The sequence below is a fragment of the Motacilla alba genome, chromosome 4 (assembly GCF_015832195.1).
Source record: "Motacilla alba alba isolate MOTALB_02 chromosome 4, Motacilla_alba_V1.0_pri, whole genome shotgun sequence".
Classification (NCBI taxonomy): Eukaryota; Metazoa; Chordata; class Aves; order Passeriformes; family Motacillidae; genus Motacilla; species Motacilla alba.
Genome location: NC_052019.1, coordinates 55,953,351 through 55,974,237, shown reverse-complemented (window position 1 = coordinate 55,974,237; position 20,887 = coordinate 55,953,351). Strand labels below are relative to the sequence as shown.

The following is a 20,887-nucleotide window of genomic DNA, read 5'->3' as shown; positions in this document are numbered from 1 at the left end:
GTTTACCATGCTGGGCAGAAGCCTGCCATTCAGTCATGGATACTGTTCTAAGAATAAAATGGAAAGAATTCCAGTAGGTTCAATCAATTTTTGGTCAAACTGCTGCTTTCTTTGATGAACATGCACTCAACTTGGCAAAATAACTGAAAAAATAGCTGCAGAAAATGGGTGAAGATTTTGTTACACTCTGTCTGATTCAGCACCACTGAATTCAATAAATCCTGCCATGATCTTCTCAGCCAGTATCAGTACAGCCCACGAGTTTCTGGAAATTGTATTTTTATGGCTATTCCTAGCTTTTCGTACAATTCCACATGACACAACACAGATGTGACAGCTCCTGCTGCAGCCCCAAAGTACCCAGACTCACAAAGTATCCACAAAAAGAAAGGAACCATACTAAACCTCAACGACAGAATTAAAGAGCTCAGCAGCACAAAGCAGGACTTGGGCAGTAACACTCAGAAGCCCAAACAAAGCTGTCCCAGTCAGTAAGGAATGCTTCATTTGCTGTGCTACAATACTTTTCTCCTGGAGGGATGCATGCCAGGTGAGACAGTGCAGATACGGCAGAGGTGCACTCAAAAGAGAAAAAGACCCCATTTATGAAGTTGCTGTTTGGCAGGAAGCTTCTCACTGGCTGCAGGATTGAGGAAAAGTGCTAAAGCTTGGAGCAGGTGAGAAACAGCTCCTGGGATCTGTTCCTGGCTCTGCTATTGCCTTGACAGCTTCTCTTTTAAAGCACACATCAGCTTGTGTGCTGTAAAGAAGGGATTCCTTCCTGAGAAGGCTTCTGGGAAATGCTATTAAATAGCACCAATGGAAGTGCCTCTGAGACTTCAACTCAAGTGATACAGATCTGGGGTAAAAAAACTGAAAGAACTGCAGCTTTTGCAGTTTCCAATAAAGCCCAGTGTCTGTACTGGGGATCTGTTCAGCCTCTCATAAATTGTGTAAATAGCAGCTCCTGGTATTGAGTGTGGCAGTGATTGACAAGTCCATCAGCTGCTTAATTTAGAGTCTGCACATGACAGAAGAGGTGTCCTACTAGTAAAGGCATCCACTAGTTCCTGGGTGATGGCCATTCAGACAGCAAGTAAAAGGCAGGAAACAAAGTATAAAAGATCCATTTTCACCTAGAAAGGGAATGCTAAAAATAAGCTGCATTAAGATCTCTGCTATTTACTACACTCTGTACCCAGAAAGGACAAGACAGTTGAAAATGTTATGTATGAAAATACAGCTGGATAGTAAAGGCTAGGGGAGAGTGTGAGAGGAGGTTAGATAGTATGGACAGAACTTAAGTTTAATTCTAAATAATCTACAGCTTTGTATTAAACTTCTTTTTTTCTTTTTTCCAAATGCTGCCGTTTAATAATAACAGAAAAACCTTTTTTGGACAGGCAGAAGTAGCCTCTGCTGGGACCAATTTTTGACACTTTTGATTCTGTTCATTGAACATAAGCATGAGGGGCAGCTGCTTGAGTTTCCAAGCTGATATGTTGTACTAACCAATTCTTCACAGAAAAGAGATTGACACCTTGATACACAGGCACTCTAAGTGGCTCTGTCAATGAGCAATTATTATCCCTGGTGCTGTCAGGTTCAGCAGTCTCCCTCAAAACTCTTATCAAGTAATCATGGAAACTAAGCTCCAGCTTGCTTGCCATGATTATTGATAGAGCACTAAATCTCAGCTTTCTGAATTCTTGCCAAGAACACCAACCAATGAGTAGAATCTCTCTCATTTTCCTTATGCTCAGAACTGGTGTTGTACCTCTTTCTTCCATTATTTCATTTAGCTTAAAATTTTAGTCAGACACACAAAGTGAAGAAAAACAGGAAATCTACTGTTTCATGAAAAGGTCTCATCTAAGAGCAGTTTGAAATATTTTCTGAACTTGTCGGTGCCTGACATTAAAAAAACAGTCAAAGGGAAACAGCAGAATAAATGCTAGGTAAAAATTACAAGTTTGTATGTTTGAAAGTGTTTTACATAAACAATAAAAACCTTCCACATAGCAAAAACAGAATATGAAAACAATAATTCCTGGGCAGTTAATTCCTGAAACAAGCAACTGCAGTGTTTCTTGATCATAAATCAACCTGCAGCCACAATTCTGCAAGGGAGAAAAATTTAAGGATGAGGATTTATCAGATAATTTTTAGGGCCCCAGATTTCTCCTCAGTGGTGGCACCATAGTTAGGTAAATTAAATATGCAAGTTCTGTTCTTTGCTACTTGGCAAGAACACAGTGGAATGTTTCCAATGTATTACTTCATCCATGTCAAAATCCAGGTGCAGGGCTTGTGCTCCAACATCACCACCCAGCACTTTATTAACTCCCTCCATTATTGCCATGTTTCCCCTTGTCCTGTCAATTACTAGTGATGTATTCTTGTTCTAAAATTACCTTGGCTCAGCAGCAAGTGAAAAATGAGAGTGAAAAAAAAAAAAACTCTCTGAAAATATGCAGAGAACACTGAGTTAAATGATTATACTTTGAGGAAAGGCAGTTTTACTCATAAATACTGCTGGAACACTGTGCTCAAAATCTGGGCACTTCAAGTTTGCCAGTGAAACTGTACCTTCAAAAATATGTATTTCTGTGTACTGGCAGTAACAGTTTGCACTTCTGTGAAAAGACTGCTGATGTGAATTTTACTCAAATTTACTTGTGATTTTTTTGTGACAGGACTTTAAGAGTCTGTGGTTGAAGACAACTTTCCTTTCTCACTGAAGTGCCATTAAGTGTTGTCAGCCAGCTGTTCTAATGTGATTGGACTTCTGAAAGGATAGACTACCAGATTAGTACCAGACACCTACCTGGGGCTGGGCTGGGTGTCAGGTGCAGTGCAGTGTTGTGTGTCCAAGAGATTAATGAGCGCTAGCATCATCAATTTTGCTTGTTTCAATTAGCAAAGTATTGTTTCAGTTATCCACCCATAAGCAGTATGAAAATACTAGTGTGAGAGAAACCTCCACACTCAGAGGAATACAATCTCTAACCACAGACAATACCAGCACAACTATCTCTCAAACAGCAAGAAGACAATTTTTTAAGTATGCTTTTAACATGTCACTGGAGTACAATTTATAAAGGTCAACCCATTAGGAGCACTGGATCTCATAAAACCCTCTTCATTGGCCTGCATAACTGCAAGTGTAGCCTAAGCCCTTCAGGAATCTCCATTCTCTCTTTGCCAGTACAGAACACACGCCGAGGTTATTCAATGGGGCTGAGTACCTGAAGGAGAAGGCTGTCCTTTTACTACGCCATTTTTAGTCTTTTCTTCAGAATTCATTACTTCTTTGTAGATGAGTTCTGGAAAAGAGAATTTGGACAGTTACTGACAGAGGCCAGTGCCTGTGATCAGGAACAAAAAAACTACCACACCCTGCTGTAGCCCTGAGCTTCCTAAGTCTGCCCTGCCTTGTCTTCCCAAGTCTGACAGATCTACTCACCTAAGACCTCTCTCTTCTATTCCCCTCCTCTCCTCTCATCTCCTTTAGGAGCTGAATGGAGACAAATGGGATTCAGCCAGGGTAGGGAAATTGTTTAATGCTGCACTATCTAGAAGAGAAGCAGCACAATATCACAGCACCTTCTACTGCGGCTAAAGTTCTGATGCATTGCCCTGCTCAACGATATTCTGTTCTCCAGATGATATCCTTGGATTTCAGTGAAACACTGGAATTCACACCTCCTGTGTTAACATTAACCCATGGAGATAATGATAGCCCTCAGAACATTTTCTATATTTTGCTATGTTTTTGCCATTTTTCCACTAAATTACTCCTTCCCATGTAATTCTAAACTGCAATTACCTTTCCATTCCTCGATTGTATGTTCCCTTTCATCCAGCTGTTTATCATATATCTGAGGAGGAGGCTGCAGGAAAGAAACACAGCTGTTTAGTCAGTTGTCTGTTATACTGTAAATAATCAGGACTAATTACTTCATTAAAGATAATTTCTCCTCTGTCTCTTTGCAATCCATTCTGTACGTGCAAAAACATTTGAAACATATTTGAATATTGTTAAGGGGACTAACACTTCTGGAAGTCAACTCTTTTTGTAGAAGAAATCAACATACTTCTCTGTTTTCCTTTCTTAAAAAGGAGGCATAGCTGCAGTTGAAATAAAACCCAGGTCAACAATGTCATTGTGTACTGAGCCTAGAAACTCCACACCCAAATTATTTGTACCAGCAGAGAGGTAATGTCAGAATACCAAACAAATACCAATCTTGATTAATTAATAGTAACAATAACATATTCATTTTTAATTTGCTCTTCAGATTTGCTGTTATACAGAATTTCCAAAGTAACTCTAATTTTTAACTGTCTCCATGCCACAGTTTCTAATCCATATTCCAAATTACCAAAATTTCCAGTATATGCTTTTTTAACTAACTTTACTTTGGACAAAAAGTTTGGGGTTTTGTTGTTGTTGTTGTTGTGGGTTTTTTTTGTTTTGGTTGTTTTTTTTTTATTTATTGGGTTTCTTTTAGTTGATAGAAATGTCAGAGAACTGGCAGATCCTGGAATTTACTGAGACAAAGGCACCTAGAATTTCAGGGAGCCTGAACACCTGCTTTCATTGAGCCATATGTTCATTGCATCTCCTGATGTTGGCTGCCAAATACAGCAGCCAAGGAAGGCGGAAGACTCCCCTCCTTCCTTCTACCAAGAAGCTCCAGCATCTGAGGTAAGAGTACCTAATGAAGATGGAAACAAGATCCACAACACTTTTCTTGCTCCGATGTATTTCCTCTGACTCCCATCTTGGGCACTCGTCACTGTGTCCCCTTCAAAACATCCTCCTATTAAATGCATATTTACCAAGCTGTTTTCTTGAATCACTAAGAATTTAGACATTTTCTCTCAGGACTCTAACTCCATCAGTCTATTAAGGCATTTGCATGCTACAAATACAACTGAAAAAGTAATAGCTCAGTGACATGATATGGACCAGGAAAATTACATGATAGCTGAATTGGACAAGTCCACTGAAAACAAGGGAAGTTTCCCCAGAGTGACATTTGTATTGGGGCTGAAGATAAGGGGATTAGGTGAAGTCATGGATTGCTAAATCCATGAGAAGGATTCCATACCTGATTCCATACCTGAGAAGGTGCTGAGGAAACATGTCATGAATTAAAGTGAGTGCCATGCCTCAGCATGGTTACTTGAGGTTTTGTTATATCAGCAATGTAAGACACAACCCTGTAAGAGTCTGAGTCCCAGACCAATGCAGCTGTTCTCTTATCCAGCATAACCACCCTTCTCATTCCTTTCCAGTGAGTCCTGATGCCACCAAGATTGGCACGACCTCTGTGAGGGTTCTGTGCTCCTGCTCTGTGCTTCTGATGGTGTTGTCAGACAGCTGGATGCTAAAGAGTACAGGTGATCCTCACCACTGAGCAGTGGGGGTGTGATAGGTAAGCTCCACTCCTCCAGCTGAGCCTGCTGGGCTCCTGCTCAGCCCCTTAGCCAGTGCTGGAGCATGCATTTCTTACTGGGAAAAGCAGAGAAAGCTGGCCAAACCAAGAAAATTGAGGGGGTAGGGATTTACAGGAGCATCAGGGGAGGTGTTTGGCTGAGCTGAAGCACAGTGACAGAACCACCTCTTCTCTGTCAGATGCAAAGGGAACAGGCAAACCAAGCTGGACAAGAATATCCTCAAAGTAGCTTTTTAAAAGCTTTAGGGAGAAGCCTACAAAAAGCATAGGTGGGGGTAAAATTGCTTCTACCAAGTATAAACACTCTTTTTATGCCTTCCATAGAAAAATTTGTATTTCTCCCCCAGACAGAAATAAGAGGATAGATTCCCTGACTACTTTAATTCCCAAACACAAATTGCCAAACACAAATTTCCAGAATCAAAAGGAACAAGTGATCAGATGCACCTGTTCTCAATTCACACAACCACAAAATCTTTGGCTTATTTCTCTTCTAATTTATTTCAGCTACATTTTAAGCTGGGGTAATTGGCTAATAAGCAACAAGAAAATCAGCAGTAATCATTGCCTAGATTAATACACTCTGGAAACAAAGACATTTTCCAGGGAGAGAGCCCAGAATAACCTCACTTATTACCAAGCTCCTATTTTTTTTATGGAGTCAAACAAGGGAGAGCAACCAAACTGTCCTTCACACACTGCTGGATGCCAGAAGCTGCACCTGCACAGCATTCTACTGCTTGCCTGTGCTGACATTGCAGACTTCTTACTTGTGAGCTAGCAGAACTCACAGCTATGAGACACGGCTCTCGGCAAGCACGAGGGAGCCAAGGGCAACAAATATTCAGTAAGACAGTAGCATGAATGCTCTTCACAGAGGCAGGGTCTATAACCACTCTAAAGCCTGTGCAGAGCATAGGCAAATGGAGCTCTGCTGAGAGCCCAGGCCAGTGCTTCATGCTGGGAGAAGTGAAGCTTTCCCATCAAAATTCCCTGAGTCCTCACCTTTTCATTGATTCAAGGCACAGAGATGAGCTGAGAATACCAAAAGTACTTTGAGAATTTATTTTCCCACAATTCTCATTAATTCATAGGAGAAGCACAAAGCTTCGTACACTGTTACCAATAGATTGTAACCCTTTCCATGCTGACCACCCCTTTTCTGCTAACTTGTTTGTTTTGTGGCTTTTTAAGAACCAATTTCTAAAATTAGAGGGAGAAGGTTTTTAATGACAATAAAATTAGAGGTTTTTAAAGATAATAAAAAAGTATTGTCTCAGCAATGGACCAATCAGAGCAGCTGTCATACCTACGTCCTCCTGGGCGCCTGATTTTAGTCTTGGTGCAAAACTTTGCCTGACTTTGCTATTTAAATCAAACATCTTAGAAAATGACTGAGTTCATAATCATTAACTTTCCATGTGGATGCAGTTGCAGTGTCATAGGCATTCTTGTAAATACTTCATACTGCACATGCCAAATGAGAGCTACATAGTTTACTTTTTTTAGGTGTTTAAAAAAAGACTGGATGTGGCACTCAGTGCCATGGTTTGGTTGATAAGGTGGTGTTAGGTCATAGGTTGGACTTGATGATCTCCAAGGTCTTTTCCAGCCTAGTTGATTCTGCGATTCTGTGTCGCAGAAAAAGTACTGAGTTCAAGTAGCATCAAATCAAGGCAGGGTGTGGATCAATCCTATGGGTGGCAGCATCTAGCTTCAGTTTAAGGCAGCCATTTTCTCCCAAAACAGATTGATTTGCGAGCAGTTGCATTGGCAACAATAACAAAGAATACAATCTATTTTTGGATGCGGAAGCAAAGAAGGAATTATATTTTTCTTATAGGTACTAAAACACCCCCCCATGGTTTCAATGGGTCTTGGCTTTTCCATTTTACAAATTGATTTTCAAAATATTTTTCAATAAATATAACATTAATTGGACATAATTTCAAAAGAAACCCCAAGAGAAAATACCCTCATGGGTCTCTTTCTGGGAAAAAAAAAAAAAAAGGCAAACCAAACAAACAAATAAGCAAAACCAATCAAAAAACAAATAAAAAAACCAAAATACACAAAAGACAAGGGGGGGTTATGTTGTCAGATAAACAGCAGGAGACTGCTGGATTTGTTAAATACTATTCTAATATCCAGAGAGGGGAGGCTTTTCACTAGAGAAAAAAAACAAAACATATGTTGATACCGAAGTATTCTCATTTTCCCAAAGCAATACAGATTGGTTTGTATGCCACTGCTAGAAAGCAAAGGGAATGGGCTGGAGCTCACACTCCAGCAAATCCTGCCATCTCTGTCCCTGCCTCTGCAGAGCTAGTTGCCAGCACGGTGGAGACCTTGGGATGAGCTGTTTTTGGACAGCTTGGCAGAGCAAGGCCTGAGTCTGCATCTCTTCCCAGAATTGCAGGGTCTGGGGCAGTAGTTGTGGAGCAGCACAACAAAGCAGCAATGGAATTAGTATGATAATGCAGATTAAAGAGGGACTGGAAGATGCAAAAAGTAATGGTGTGAGATTAAACATTTTGTTAAATAGCTTAAATCCTTATAACAAGTGAACACAAAAATTCCTTGGTGCTTTGCTACAACCTAAATTGTGTTACTGACACCATTCACATATTTATTTTTGCAGTGCAAGCCCAAGTACACCAGTGTGCTTGTCAAGAGGTCTGGCATCTCTTTATCTACAAAGTGCTTGGGATTTCACCCTGTATTGCCAAAGCATTCCAGAGTGGGCTAGAGATGATCTCAGCTAGGGATAGATGAAGAGATGACTCTGGGCCCATTTGTTCCTTGGAGTTTCTGCAGAAGGTTTTGGAAAACTCCACACATTATGTGCATCAATGAAATTGTAGACGGGGTTATTTCTGAACAGCTGGACTGTAAGGATGCCATGCAGCAGGAGTCAAGATTACTGGGCTACACACAGATGACTGAACAGCTTGATGATACAACAAGCAAGCTGGAAAAAGATTAAGTTTGGTTCAAAAAAGAAAAAGAAGAAAAGAAATGCCTCTTTCTTCTCTAACCACTCCTCCTCACTGACATGAACAAGGATTTTTGTAGAAGCTGTGTTCAGCTTCCATAATCAATCAGCTATGAATGGATAGATGTTGTTGACTAGAGGAAATATCTGTGTTTGTGCACAAAGCAGAGCTGCACACCATCAATCTCTGAGCAGAAAACCAAGCCCTGTAACTGAGTGTTAAAAAATGTGGCAGCTCATCGAAGACTTTCTATAGACATTTATACATAGAGAGCTGACCAAGAGAAAAAAACAGCAGAAAAGATGCACAACCTGACAGCCTTGCTTATGTCATGTAGTGAAGGTGACACCTTCTTTGAAGTGTGTTTGCCAAGGTCACAGAGCTCTCCAAAGTGCTTTTCCTGTCCTGGACTTCAGACTGAGAACCATAAACCAAGTTTTTTTCATTAGTAACACTGGAAACAGCATCACATTAATAGAAGGGAACACATAGATTGGCATGCACAGAAAAATGAATGATAATTCACAACTCAGCCCCCTGTGGATGGTTCTAGATGCAGAAATACTCCAGTAAAATATAAATCCTATGAAAATAAAACCAGGAATGAAAGCTGCATGAGTTACAGTGAATAAAATCCCACAAAAATCTATCACCGCTGTAAAATACTGTCAAACAAAGAGGAATGCTTGAGAGGAATATTTTTAACACCTGATCTTTCTGTTTCATAGAAATCTCTCTTCTAATGGATGGCACATATCAGATAACAAACAATAACTGCAGGTACAGGAAAGTTCAAGACAAATTTTGAAACCAGTTAACAGAAACATCGTGTAATAATCGACAGCAAATTTTGCTACTAGATTTGTTCTCATGAAATGGAACAAATTTTCCCAAGTAGGAATCAATATGACATCACACATACATTCAAAAGGTTCCAAAATGGAATCCAATACGACATGAATGGTTTATTTGAATATATCAATAACAAAAAGAAGAACTTTACTGTGCTAAAGCAATGTGTAGGAATCCATTTTGTTCACAATTTGATCATTTTGGGACAAATCTCAGTGACCTGCAAATAGGCATAAACATTAGGGTCGATATGAAAAATTAAATACCAGATTTGAGATTTATTCACAAATCATCTCAATGAAGAATGAGAATGTATAGCAGCTTCAAAAAAAAAGAATTGAAAACAGTCTCAAGCACAGCATTTTCAGACAGGAAAACAGAGAAGCTAACATGTCATCAGGGAGATGCTGAGATTATCTACAATAAACAGGAGAATCTGCATGTAGAGGCAAGAGATATTGGAAACCTCTTCTTTCCGGAAAATAGGACCAGAGCAATTGGTGGGAGAATAGGTATCGTGTGTGTCATTTATTCATATAATAGTCCAAATGCTGTTATATAGGTAAATATCCTAACATCAGAGTAATAAACATGATATTTGTTTAAAAGTGATCTGAGACCATTTCTGAAAAAAAAAAAAAAAAAAAAAAAAAAAAGAGACTTCCAGGAGAGGTTTGAACTAAAGAATAAAATGGATAAAATGGAGAAGTAAGTTCTATAAGTTCCTATTCTGATTTTACAGTAGATTTCCTGCATAGTGTTAGTAAATAATACTTTTGCCCTGTGAACTCTTGTTCCCCTACATTTAAATTAGGTGTGAAGATTGAGGACAGATTTCAACATCTGGGAATTCCACACAACCCAAGCCATGCATGTTCTCCTGTTCATGTTTTGCACATTCTCCTATTTTTAAAAAAACACATATTTTAGTTGTCATTGGCTGAATACAGAAATTATCTTAACTGTCCTGCTATTCAAAATAATTTCAGAACAATGGTGTATGCTCTGGAGAACCTAACGCTGTGCCTTTTTAATCTGAGTTACTGTGGCAAGCTATGTGTGCTTAAAAGAACCTGGCAAGCTACCTGTGTTAGACATAAGAATTCCCTGTAAATCCAAGATCCACGGGTAAGCTCATAACCTGTGCAAGGCCTGTTTCTAGCTGTGAGTATGATGCTGTTTCAGAGCTGTTGAGGGCTTTGGCTGTGTTTTGGTTCATGCAGAAGTTCTGTGGGAGAGCCACAGCACTGTTTGAGTAACCTCTTGTGGTTGGTGAATAGAAAGTCCCACACCTAATAACAGCTCATCTTCCTCTCTGGGTCAGAGAATCACACTTGGCATTTAGGGCCACCCAGAAGAGTTTAATGCTGTAACACAGTGTGGGAGAGAGGGTATTGCATTCCCAGCACTTCCCATTTGTGCACAGTGTTTGGCCATTAGAACAAGATATAATAGTTTTATTGCCCCCACACAGTCTCTGAAAGACCATAAACTTATAATAGACGTATAAAAAGGAACTGCAACTGTCTCACTAGTCTGCTTTTCAACTGAGTAAGGCTGTTTTATCTGTTTCCCTCACATTCATAATGCTGTAAATCTGAGCAGACACAGAGGATTGTTACCTCCAGGTTAAACTTTGGCAGAAATTCTCTGCTTATTCCCTGAACTGGCTTCAGGGCTCTGCATTGTCTACTCCAGCACATGCTGACATTTAACAATGCTGCAACAGCTCACTTCAAAATTCCTGTCACATTAAATGCTTTCAGTTACCTGTCCTCTTATGCTCCTGAATGAAATGGACACTGTACAACAGATGCCTGGCTGTTTTTGATGAAGCCATTTACTGGGGAGAAGGAGGAATCTAACTAGACAGTAGAAGTTACCTAATTCCCTCCCCAGTACTATACTGGCTGATGATGTCATCTTGTTTAATATCTCTGTATCCTAATTTCTGTTATCCCTATTGTACAGGATGACTGATATAGTGGGAGGAATCCTGTCTCATATCACAATATGAGAAGAGAACTTAAAAAAATCCCAAAACATCCCGCTGCCAAACCTTTAGCTACATGATGAAAGACTTCTGTGTAAAAGTGCTTATCAAGTATTACCAAAAAAAAGAGTGCAGTGAACATGGGCAGATGCAACACACTGCAGGCTTCTAAATCCCAGTGGGGAAACCAGGAAAAATAGTAGGAAGTTAAGCATTATGCAAGTGACCAAGCACAACTCTGTCACTAATTTTCCCATTGCTTTCTTGTCAGGTTCCCTGGCTGCACATTTGCAGCACACTCTGTGAAAAAGCAGGGTTGTCTCATAGAGTCTCATCATGCTGCAAATTCAACATTAACAAGCCACATGGCCATTTCTAGGCTTTGAAATGTCATTCAAATACTACTTTCTTTGTTCAGCTGTACCCTATTATAACTTCTGTGGTTTTGTTCAATATAGTGAAATTTACAGAGTCAGATTATTAAGCGAATAAGCAAAAGTATCTACCTCTCAAACAGCTAATTTGTTGGATGTTTTTAGATATCTTCTAAGTCCCACCCCTGCCATAAATTTGGCAAGATCTAACAAAAACACACGAGAGGAGTCATTTCCCCATTGCCCATGGCTTTAGGAAATATTCACTGAATTTGATCCTAACTCTTCTGCAACTGTAACAGGGCAGATATCTCAGTGGAGTACTTGCAGGAGAACACCCTCCTGAGCAAGAAAAGAAAACCACCAATATCTCACAAATATTTCTTTTTCTCTCCAGAAAATAATTAGTAAATGACTTATAGCTAACCACTGAAGGTGTGTCAGCATGAACAGATGGATATTTATAATTTAATAAACTGCTCATTATGAAAAGAAAGTCTTCCAATTTAACTTTCCCTCTGAAAATGAGAGTGGCAAAATGAAGCCCTACAAAGTACTCCTAAATAACATCCTCTGAAAAAACCTCATGTGCTGGAAATTTGATGGGGGTTTGAACATTCAACTTACTTTTGAAGTTTACTGCACTTTCAAGAACATAGACTGAATTGGAGCATATCACTAAACAGCAGTGATTTAATATTACAAGGTCTTCAATTCCTATGGTGACTAAGTCAGATTTCTGAACCTGTTTTCATACATTTCACACAGGGTATTACAGAGCACCTCTCTGAATTTATACCTATACCCATTATACCATACCTTTTCTACCATGTCACTGAAGTGCTGACAGATTGCACTTACCCCTGTTAACACCAGCCTCACCAAGACTTACAGAGAGGTGTCTAGAGCATGACAGGATTATAAGAAAAAATCCATTTCTGTTTGCACACAGTGTACGTGATACTGTACATTGAACCATAGCCCAGGAAAACACCTTCATTTTATGGAAAATTTGATGTCCTGTTAAGATTTTTCTGAATTCTGACTTCAGGATTTTTTTTGTCTTTTTTTTTTGTTTTTTTTTCAGAATCCCAACTACTTTTTTGCTTAATTCTCCTCCTCTCTGCATATATCCTTGAACACAAACATTAAAAATGATGTTTGCTGTCTTACACAGGGAAAGGTTTGGAAAGAAAGATAGTATCTTTTGCCAGATTGAATTCTATAGCTGAATAGGTGAGCTAGTGGATTCAAAACCCTTTGTAGAAGAAAGCAGAAAATGGCTTCATATGCTTGAAGTGTTTTTGTTCCTCCCACCTATTATCAGTTAATTTAATAAAGAGAGATATCCTGTCCCTACAGATCTCATTTCACATCAATCCCCAGACCACCGCAGTACCAGCATTGTTTCTTTCCAGCATGCTCATTATTGTGCTGCTGTAAAGCAGCAGGAATCCCTGAATCCCATTTGTGCTTGGCATGCTGAAGGGAGGAGTGCTGCCTCACTTACCGCCTCCACCTCTGCTGGGTCGTACCAGACATTAATGTATGGATGCTGTAAGGCTTCATCTACTGATATCCTCTTGGCCGGATCAATGACCAGCATCTTTGATAAGAGGTCCCTGGCTTGGCTGGCTGGAACAAGGGAAGCAGAGAAACACAGCGTTAGTACAAAACAACCTCTGCCTCCAGAGGAGCCTTAGTAGGTGTAGGAAAAGAGCAGTGGCACAACCTTTTGAGAGATTGGTTGTGTATGTACCTCTGCTCCCTTGCCTCCTCACAGCAAGAGCTCTTCAGTAATCATTTTAGGTCTGATTCATTAGAAAGGCACCAAAATCAGGGCTGACACCACAAGTTCCCTAACAAGCTTTAGTGACATTTTACATTTGTGCAGATTCCACACAGAGAGATGAATAATATCCCTAAGAAAAACATGCTTGATGTATCTGTGATTATTACCGGGATCAGAGTGCAAAAGTTCACATAAGGAAGTCTAAAATCATGGCATTACTAAATCAAAGCCTGAAACTTACAGGCACTCTTAGACTGGCTCAGAAAACCATCCTCACTTCTCTGGATGTTTTAAAGTTTCTCACTAACCTGCTGTGAGGCATTAAACATTTTAATGAGGCACAGAGATTAGACTAATCTTAAGGCATGCCCTTAGAAGCAATAATTTCAAATCTGTAGCCTTGGGGTATAGAAGTGTTTGGAACTGCTTGAGTCTTGTTTGTCCTGCATAATGAAATTTAAATCAGTGGGGCACATCATCCTGCACTATATATACATATATATATATATATATATATATATATATATACTCACAAACATTGAATTTTACATTGCAGCATTGATTTATTTTACCTGATAATATATTCCATTGTGCCCATCAGGCACAATTCCACAACAAAGTCACAAACTCAGCTTTATCTTACCCAAATGGATTTTTCCTAGTTGGAGTTTGTAAAAAATATAATACCATCTTTACCCACAAGAAAAAATTATAACAACATATATTTCTGTTATTATTGCTATTATTAACCATGTAGTGTTCTAAGCCCTCAGACGCCCAAAATTATTTGCTGTGTAAGTGAAAAAGACAATGAAAGGAAAAAAAAGTTGCAAAGAGCAGTAAGTGAAAAGATATTATTAGGTATTTCATCATACATGGTTGAGTATCTAATTAAACCATTATCATTACATTATATTTAGGCAGGGCATGGGATGATACAATGCTGCACTAGTAGGGGTTCCTGAATGCACTGTTTCTTGCTTCATGGCTGTATCAAATGTATGTGCTTTCTGTACCCAAAAGATAATAGCACTTTTTGACAGTCATTTCTATTCATTAGCTGCAAACGCAGGAAAATTTCATTATTCAATTGTGTTGTGGTAGGAGTATAAAAATTCTGTGTATCTGGGCAGAAAGCATCTGCCCAGATCTCTCCCCTTACTCCCAGAGCCAGGACAGCAGCTTGGCTATGAAGCAGTTGTTAACTGGAAGAAAATTCTGGGTCGTGTAATGACATGCAAATTGCAAGCAATTGAAAACCATTAAATGCCACTGTGCTGAGTGGCTCCAAGGACTGGAGTGGTGCAGGGCCAGTACACAGAACAGGTCTACAGGGGCTCCAGGGCTGCCTACTAAACACACAATAATCACTCTTTCCCACTGAAGGTCAATGCCCCATTCAAGTGAAAAAAATACTTCAATATATGATTAAAAGCATGGCAATTTTTCTTCTACAGGGGGATACGTAGTCAGACTCTAATTAAGTTAGTTTTCTACTTCACATATCTTAAGTGACCCACAGGATTTTTCAAAAGAATAAATCCACCCCAGTGGATACTAAAACCTCAGCTACTTCATTTTGGCTGATGTTGATAATATATTTGTATTTTCTAGTAAAGGTAGAGCTATGAGGCAGGCATTTGCCTGAAGTGGTATTCTTCACTTAAAAAAAAAACAAACAACCAGTGCAAGTACTGAGATCTCCCAACGGAAGTTCAATTGTTCTGTTGTGTTACAAGTTCAAGAATAGAAGTAAAGGAACACCTCAATTCCTTGTGGCGCAGGATCATCCCAAGGAACACCATGGGAATATTCTCAATGCATCAGTGATTATGTTCCCTTGGCTGCCCAAGCACCAGGATCTCCAAAAACCATTTCCAAAGCCTGCTTCTCAGCTGAACAAAACCCGTGGTCACTGGTCTGCAACCATTACATGGATTGCAACTAGAGAGAAGAACAACTGGAAAAGCCTTCATTCAGACTGCAGCTATTGCACGTGAACCACATCCCTTTGTCAGACATACCTTTGAGTTTGTTGTGTTCTGAGTCCGCTGGGAAGAGAGAGTCTGGAAAAAGTTTGGGGAAAGTGAGGCCAGCATACTTGGGTCTGTTCTCAACGTAGTTCCGTACTGTTGGCTGCAGCTTCTTCATGAATTCTGGACAGGGTGTTCCCAGCTGCTCAATAACTTTATTCCACTGATCAATATCTGAACACCAGTAGTTAAGGGAAACAAAATGCAAACCCCCACACAGCCTCCTGACATTTCTGCTTGTGTTCTCTGAGAATCCTCAGAGGTATTTTACTCCCTTCATAACATCTTTACAGTCACTATCTTTCCTTCTCTTCTCACTATTCCTCCAGGTCCAACACCTGCAAACAGAAAAACTCCCTCACACAACTTCAGACATTGTGCAGTTCTAAAACCGTGACCACCACAGAACAACACACAGATTCTTCTCTTTGCATCTACACTTGTTACCTATTTTTTTTTTTTAAACTTGAAATCCAGTGACTTGCACTCCCTTTTTTACATGCAGATAATTGTCACTACGTCAGCTTGGAAGAACAACATATGCACCTGCCTCCCTATTCAGTCTGTGGAGAGGGAGACCCAGCTGGCTTAAAGAAGTTCTGCACAGGACAAAAATCTTCCATTCATCTCCTTTGCACTTTACTCTCTCCAATAACTTCATTGATGCTAATTTTTCCAATACCAGCCAACCAGCAACCTCTCAAAAACAATTTGTTTGATTTTGTAAGAATGCACTGGGACTCGTTTTCTATTGACAAATGATGCACAGGTGTAGACAGATGTTTCTCTTTAACTGAGAAAGTGACAGCTACATTGCTAATCTGATACTGGCTAATGGCAAACAGGCTCTAATGCCTAAAAAGAAAGTGTATTACAGGCATTTCGTGCTGAGCTTTTTATTTGTTGAGGTGTTGATATTTTAGTTTTCTTATGCTAACATTTAAGCACCTGATGGGTGTTATGTAGCTCTTTCAGCCACGCTCAGAACATGACTGACTGCGCCAACAAAAAAGCAAATTATCAGTAGCATCTCTACATTGCACTAATTCACAGAGCTAAGAACCTGATGACTACATGGGGAAAAACAAAGGAGGGTTACATGCAGCTGTGGGTACACTGATACTGAGAAATATGATGAGGGGAGTTTTGCTGAGAACACACTGGAAAGAAAAGGCTTTTAAAAGACAAACATTCAAAGCATTTCAGCACAGAGATTTATTTTTTAAAAGGTATTCTTTTCAGTATTATTTTCACTAGTATCATAAGTGTGGAGGAGTTTTCCAAATATTAAGACAGATAACAGAAAAAAATAGTCAAGCAAAAACCAGTTCTTGCTTGCAGTAGCAATTTCAGATTTAAAAAAGTATTTTATTTTAGAGAAATTGAAACGGTCTTTTCACATATCTTGGAAAATAAAGACAGACTAAATTTGGATTTACCTGAACTATCTTATTTGAACAAAAAAAGAATGCTAAAAATTCATGTAAAAATTGCAGGTTTACTAATCAAAAGTGTTTAAAGGAATGAAAATAATTTAAACATATGCTTTAAGAATTCTAAAACATTGTTTTAAATGGTTTTATTTTCAGCTGAAAAAGGTTGCTAGAAATAGCAGCAGTCTGGAAAGATTTTTCTGAATACCTCTTATTTTTTAAACTAACATGAAGATTTATGTAGAAAAGCCCCTCCCACACACACCCCCAGTAGGTTGCATGTAGCTTATCTTGTGTTGTCCATGAAAAATATTTTTTCTCAACAGAAAACTGAACAATTACAACAACAGTAAAGTTATCTAAGGCTACAGCTGCTCAAAGAGTAGCCTGAATATTTCATTAAATATTTCATTAGAAAATAAAGTGGTTTGACATTTTAAACTTGTGTTCAAGTCAAGACACCTCAGCCACTGCTAGCTGAACTGCTTCAGAAGCAGCTCCCTGAGGAACTTGAGAATACAGAGTGTGTAAATGCTTTGCAGAGAAGAACAGAGAGTACAGAAATGAAGAGGCTGTTAGTTGTGCCAGGAGAAGCTAAATGGGTGAGAAAGCCAAGCTCTAAAATCATCACTGAAAGCATTACCTGTGCATGTTGAGTGAAGTGTTTGATAAACAGGGAGGGGCTATACACCACACTTGCTTCAAAGAAGGTCACCCCTGTACAGAGCAGGTGAACCATCTCCCAGGCATTTAGGGAAGGCCAAAGAAAAACTGATCTTTGGGGTCACAGAATGATGTGGGACTTGGACACACTGAGAGGGAAGATGTAGTAAGATTCCCTAGACGTGAGCAATAAGGGAAAAGGGATACAAGTTCCCAGGATAGGGCCTGCATGATGGGAACCACCATCAGTGGTGACAGAGAAGGGAGAAGGAAAATCCACAGACAACAGATCAGCTCTCACTGCACACATTTCTTCTAAGCTGACAGAAAGGCTCTCACTAAGAGATAACACACAAGCAGACTACCACCCACAACTGGGACATGTTGAGATGGAATCATCACTGCAAAAACCAGAGCCAGAGGCAACAGAACAGGCAGAGCCACCATGTCCTGCTCCTTGACTGGACTTGATTTGCAGGATAGCACTGGACCTTTTGCAGCCCTGCTCTCACCAAGAGCCAAAAGGTCAGGCTTTATGTCACAGCAACCTCAGGGACTGGTTTTGAGTAATTAATGATCTGAATGGGTAATTGTACTTCTTCACTGTATTTTTTCTGACTTATGTTGTTCGTATAGTGCCAAAACCCTTAAATAAAATACATTCATTTGCTCTTTAAATACATTTACATGTACACACACACACACACAAACTGACATGATGGAGCACTCAGGACTGTTTTTGTCCTGATAATAGCAATCACAAAGCCATGCTAAGTGAAAGCAGCTAGATAATATTTTAGTCAGATGGATACACACATTTTCTCTCTAGTAACGGTTCTCTCCTTACCCAGACCTTAAAACCACTGGACTATATTCTGAGGTCCAATACATTAAAATGTTCAAGAATGTAATAAAGTTCTTGCAGAATGCTGGTCCAGCTCCATTTCACTGTAATGTCTGATGCAGTCACCACATGTGATGCATCTGTGATGTACCTGGTGATGAGAAGCTGGACGTATCATAGTATGAGATTTTTAAAAAAGTGTCTTGGAAAAAAATCTGAGGTCTACACATCAAAGCAAAGAAACAGCTTTCTCCAGCTGCCAGTCAGCATTAGCTTCAGCAATTCTGCAGTTAACAAATGTTAGTACAGGACAGTCCTACTGTGAATCAAAATCTACAGTAGGTGACATGAATCGATTAGAGAGTGTAAGTATTGATGTCATTGAAAAAATGGTACTAAAAGTTTGTGATTACATAACTCTGACAGAAGTTTTCCAGAAAAAAAAAATCCCGTAAAGAACAAGAAAAAAAGAGGACCCTGTTTTCCCCCTTGAAATTAAGCAAATGTTAGACAGACTGACAGTTGGAAAGAATTGCAACCCAAAACTCTGGAAAATGATGGAATGTCTGCTTAACAGCTATTTGAATCAGTTCAGCTGTCCATTGCCCCAAGCAGGATCAAGGAAAATGTGTCAACTATTCACAACAGCATCTGTATGATTTAAGACAGAAGAAGGGATCTAACGTGGATTTATTAGCTTGCCTCTGGCACTAAAAATATGACATTTAGTGGCATTAAGATGGCCACACAGAGTTACAGCAAAGATTTAAGAAAATAGATCAAAAATTAGTATCTTCTGAATGAAGATTTATCACTGAGGCCTCAGGCTGCCTCAAGCTCACCCACCACCTTTTCTCTTTGCAGCTTTATACTCTCCTAAGGATTGTTCTCCTTTGCTTTCTAAGTAGGTGGTTATTTATTTGGAAAACAACACAAAGCTGAACTGCAGATTAAGTGACATGTTTTTCTTAAGCAAAGGCATAAAAATTTAATGGGAAAATAATATTGTGAATTAACAATAAAGCATTTCTTTTGAAAAAAAATCAGATTTCACTGTAAAGTCATCTATTTAGAGGCACAGGCTGAAAGTGTACCTGTATTTATTTTTTCTGTGTGCATTGATGCAATATAGTTCAAAAGTGTGGATTAAAAAACAGTGTTTTGTTCATTCAGTTGTAAACCTTAGATAAATTAAATTCCTGGAAACTTCCATACAACTATAAGGAAATTGAATTTGACTATAAGAGAAAATTTACAGTACTTCTCTGTCTTGATAAGAAAATATTAAAAGCATTTCCACAGTGTACAAAGCAGTAGCTTGTAATTAAAAAACAATTTAGACAACAAATTCTTGTCTCCCTTGCCTTAAGATCACAAAAATTTTTCTTTTTCCTTCTCATGACGTGTCTGTGTAAATCACACTCTTTTTTGGAGCAAAAAATGGTATTTTGTTGAGTTCAACAGCAAGGTTTTGCAGGAGGAGTTACTATTTGCCTTAGGATGTTTCAGTTGTACTGCAATACAATAACTTAATCTCTCCTGTTTGTTCACCTGAAAGAGAAGCTTTTTTCTAAAACGCTCCTTGAGCAGTGTCGATGGAATGTTATGTGGGAAACACGAGTAATTGTGCCAGAATGCCTGTTTGTAAGAGAGCTGTTGGAATTGTGCTGGACAGTGGTGGTGCTGGTGGGAATCATTCTCCCGTGCCTGGCACCCTGGACTGCACCTGCTCCTCCTGTCCAGCAGCAGCTCTGCACCAGCTTTGCTGTACAGGAGCAGGACTTGCTCTTCCTGGATAAATGTGCTGCTTCTGGACATAATTAAAATTAGGACGTGTCAAATCTTGCTTTTCTTAAGGTAGGCACAGTGAAAACAAAACAGACACAACATATTCTGTTTGTAACAAGCCGACAGGGGAAGATATCTCTTTTCAATCTCAAAATCTTGAGGGAATTACCTTTCTCATTGTTCTCTCCTTAAATCTGCATATTCCACCAACAAAAACTAACCGCTCCACTTCAGGCAATTTTTTAATGCTCATAACTTGTCAAATTTAGAATAATTACTGTGAAAAGCTCTGCAGTTCCCTCCCCAACACCAAATTGTGGCAACAACTGCAAAGATGATAGGCCAATCTTTTTTTTTTTTAATTTTTAATTGGACCTTTTTTTCTAAAATAAATCTGCTAAAAAATACACTAGCCAGCTTCACTGTGGGAGGCATCAGCGTCACATTCATATTTTTTCCATAGTCCTACAATTTACACATTGATGCCAACGCAGTTTACAAAAAAAACCCACACAAAAGGAATTGAAAATGCTACCGTCTGACAAGACAGTAACTATAAAGCATTTTCTGTTCCAAGGTGAACACTTTGAGAAGAATGTGGCATTTGTAAAAATTAGACTGCAACAGAAAGTACTGTGCACTGCTCAGAATAAT

General features: G+C 39.2%; 1 protein-coding gene across 7 annotated transcripts in view; it reads right to left on the bottom strand.

Annotated features, from left to right (window-relative positions):
* MAPK10 (mitogen-activated protein kinase 10) overlaps positions 1 to 20,887 on the bottom strand; it is a 146,522-nt gene that overhangs the window by 9,119 nt on the left and 116,516 nt on the right. For all 7 annotated transcript variants that reach the window (XM_038134861.1, XM_038134862.1, XM_038134857.1 and 4 more), the window contains 4 exons: positions 15,497 to 15,679; positions 13,191 to 13,315; positions 3,830 to 3,893; positions 3,249 to 3,326 (listed from right to left, as the gene is read on the bottom strand). In XM_038134861.1, the coding sequence (XP_037990789.1) occupies positions 3,249 to 3,326; positions 3,830 to 3,893; positions 13,191 to 13,315; positions 15,497 to 15,679 (450 nt within the window). The remainder of the gene's footprint in view (positions 1 to 3,248; positions 3,327 to 3,829; positions 3,894 to 13,190; positions 13,316 to 15,496; positions 15,680 to 20,887) is intronic.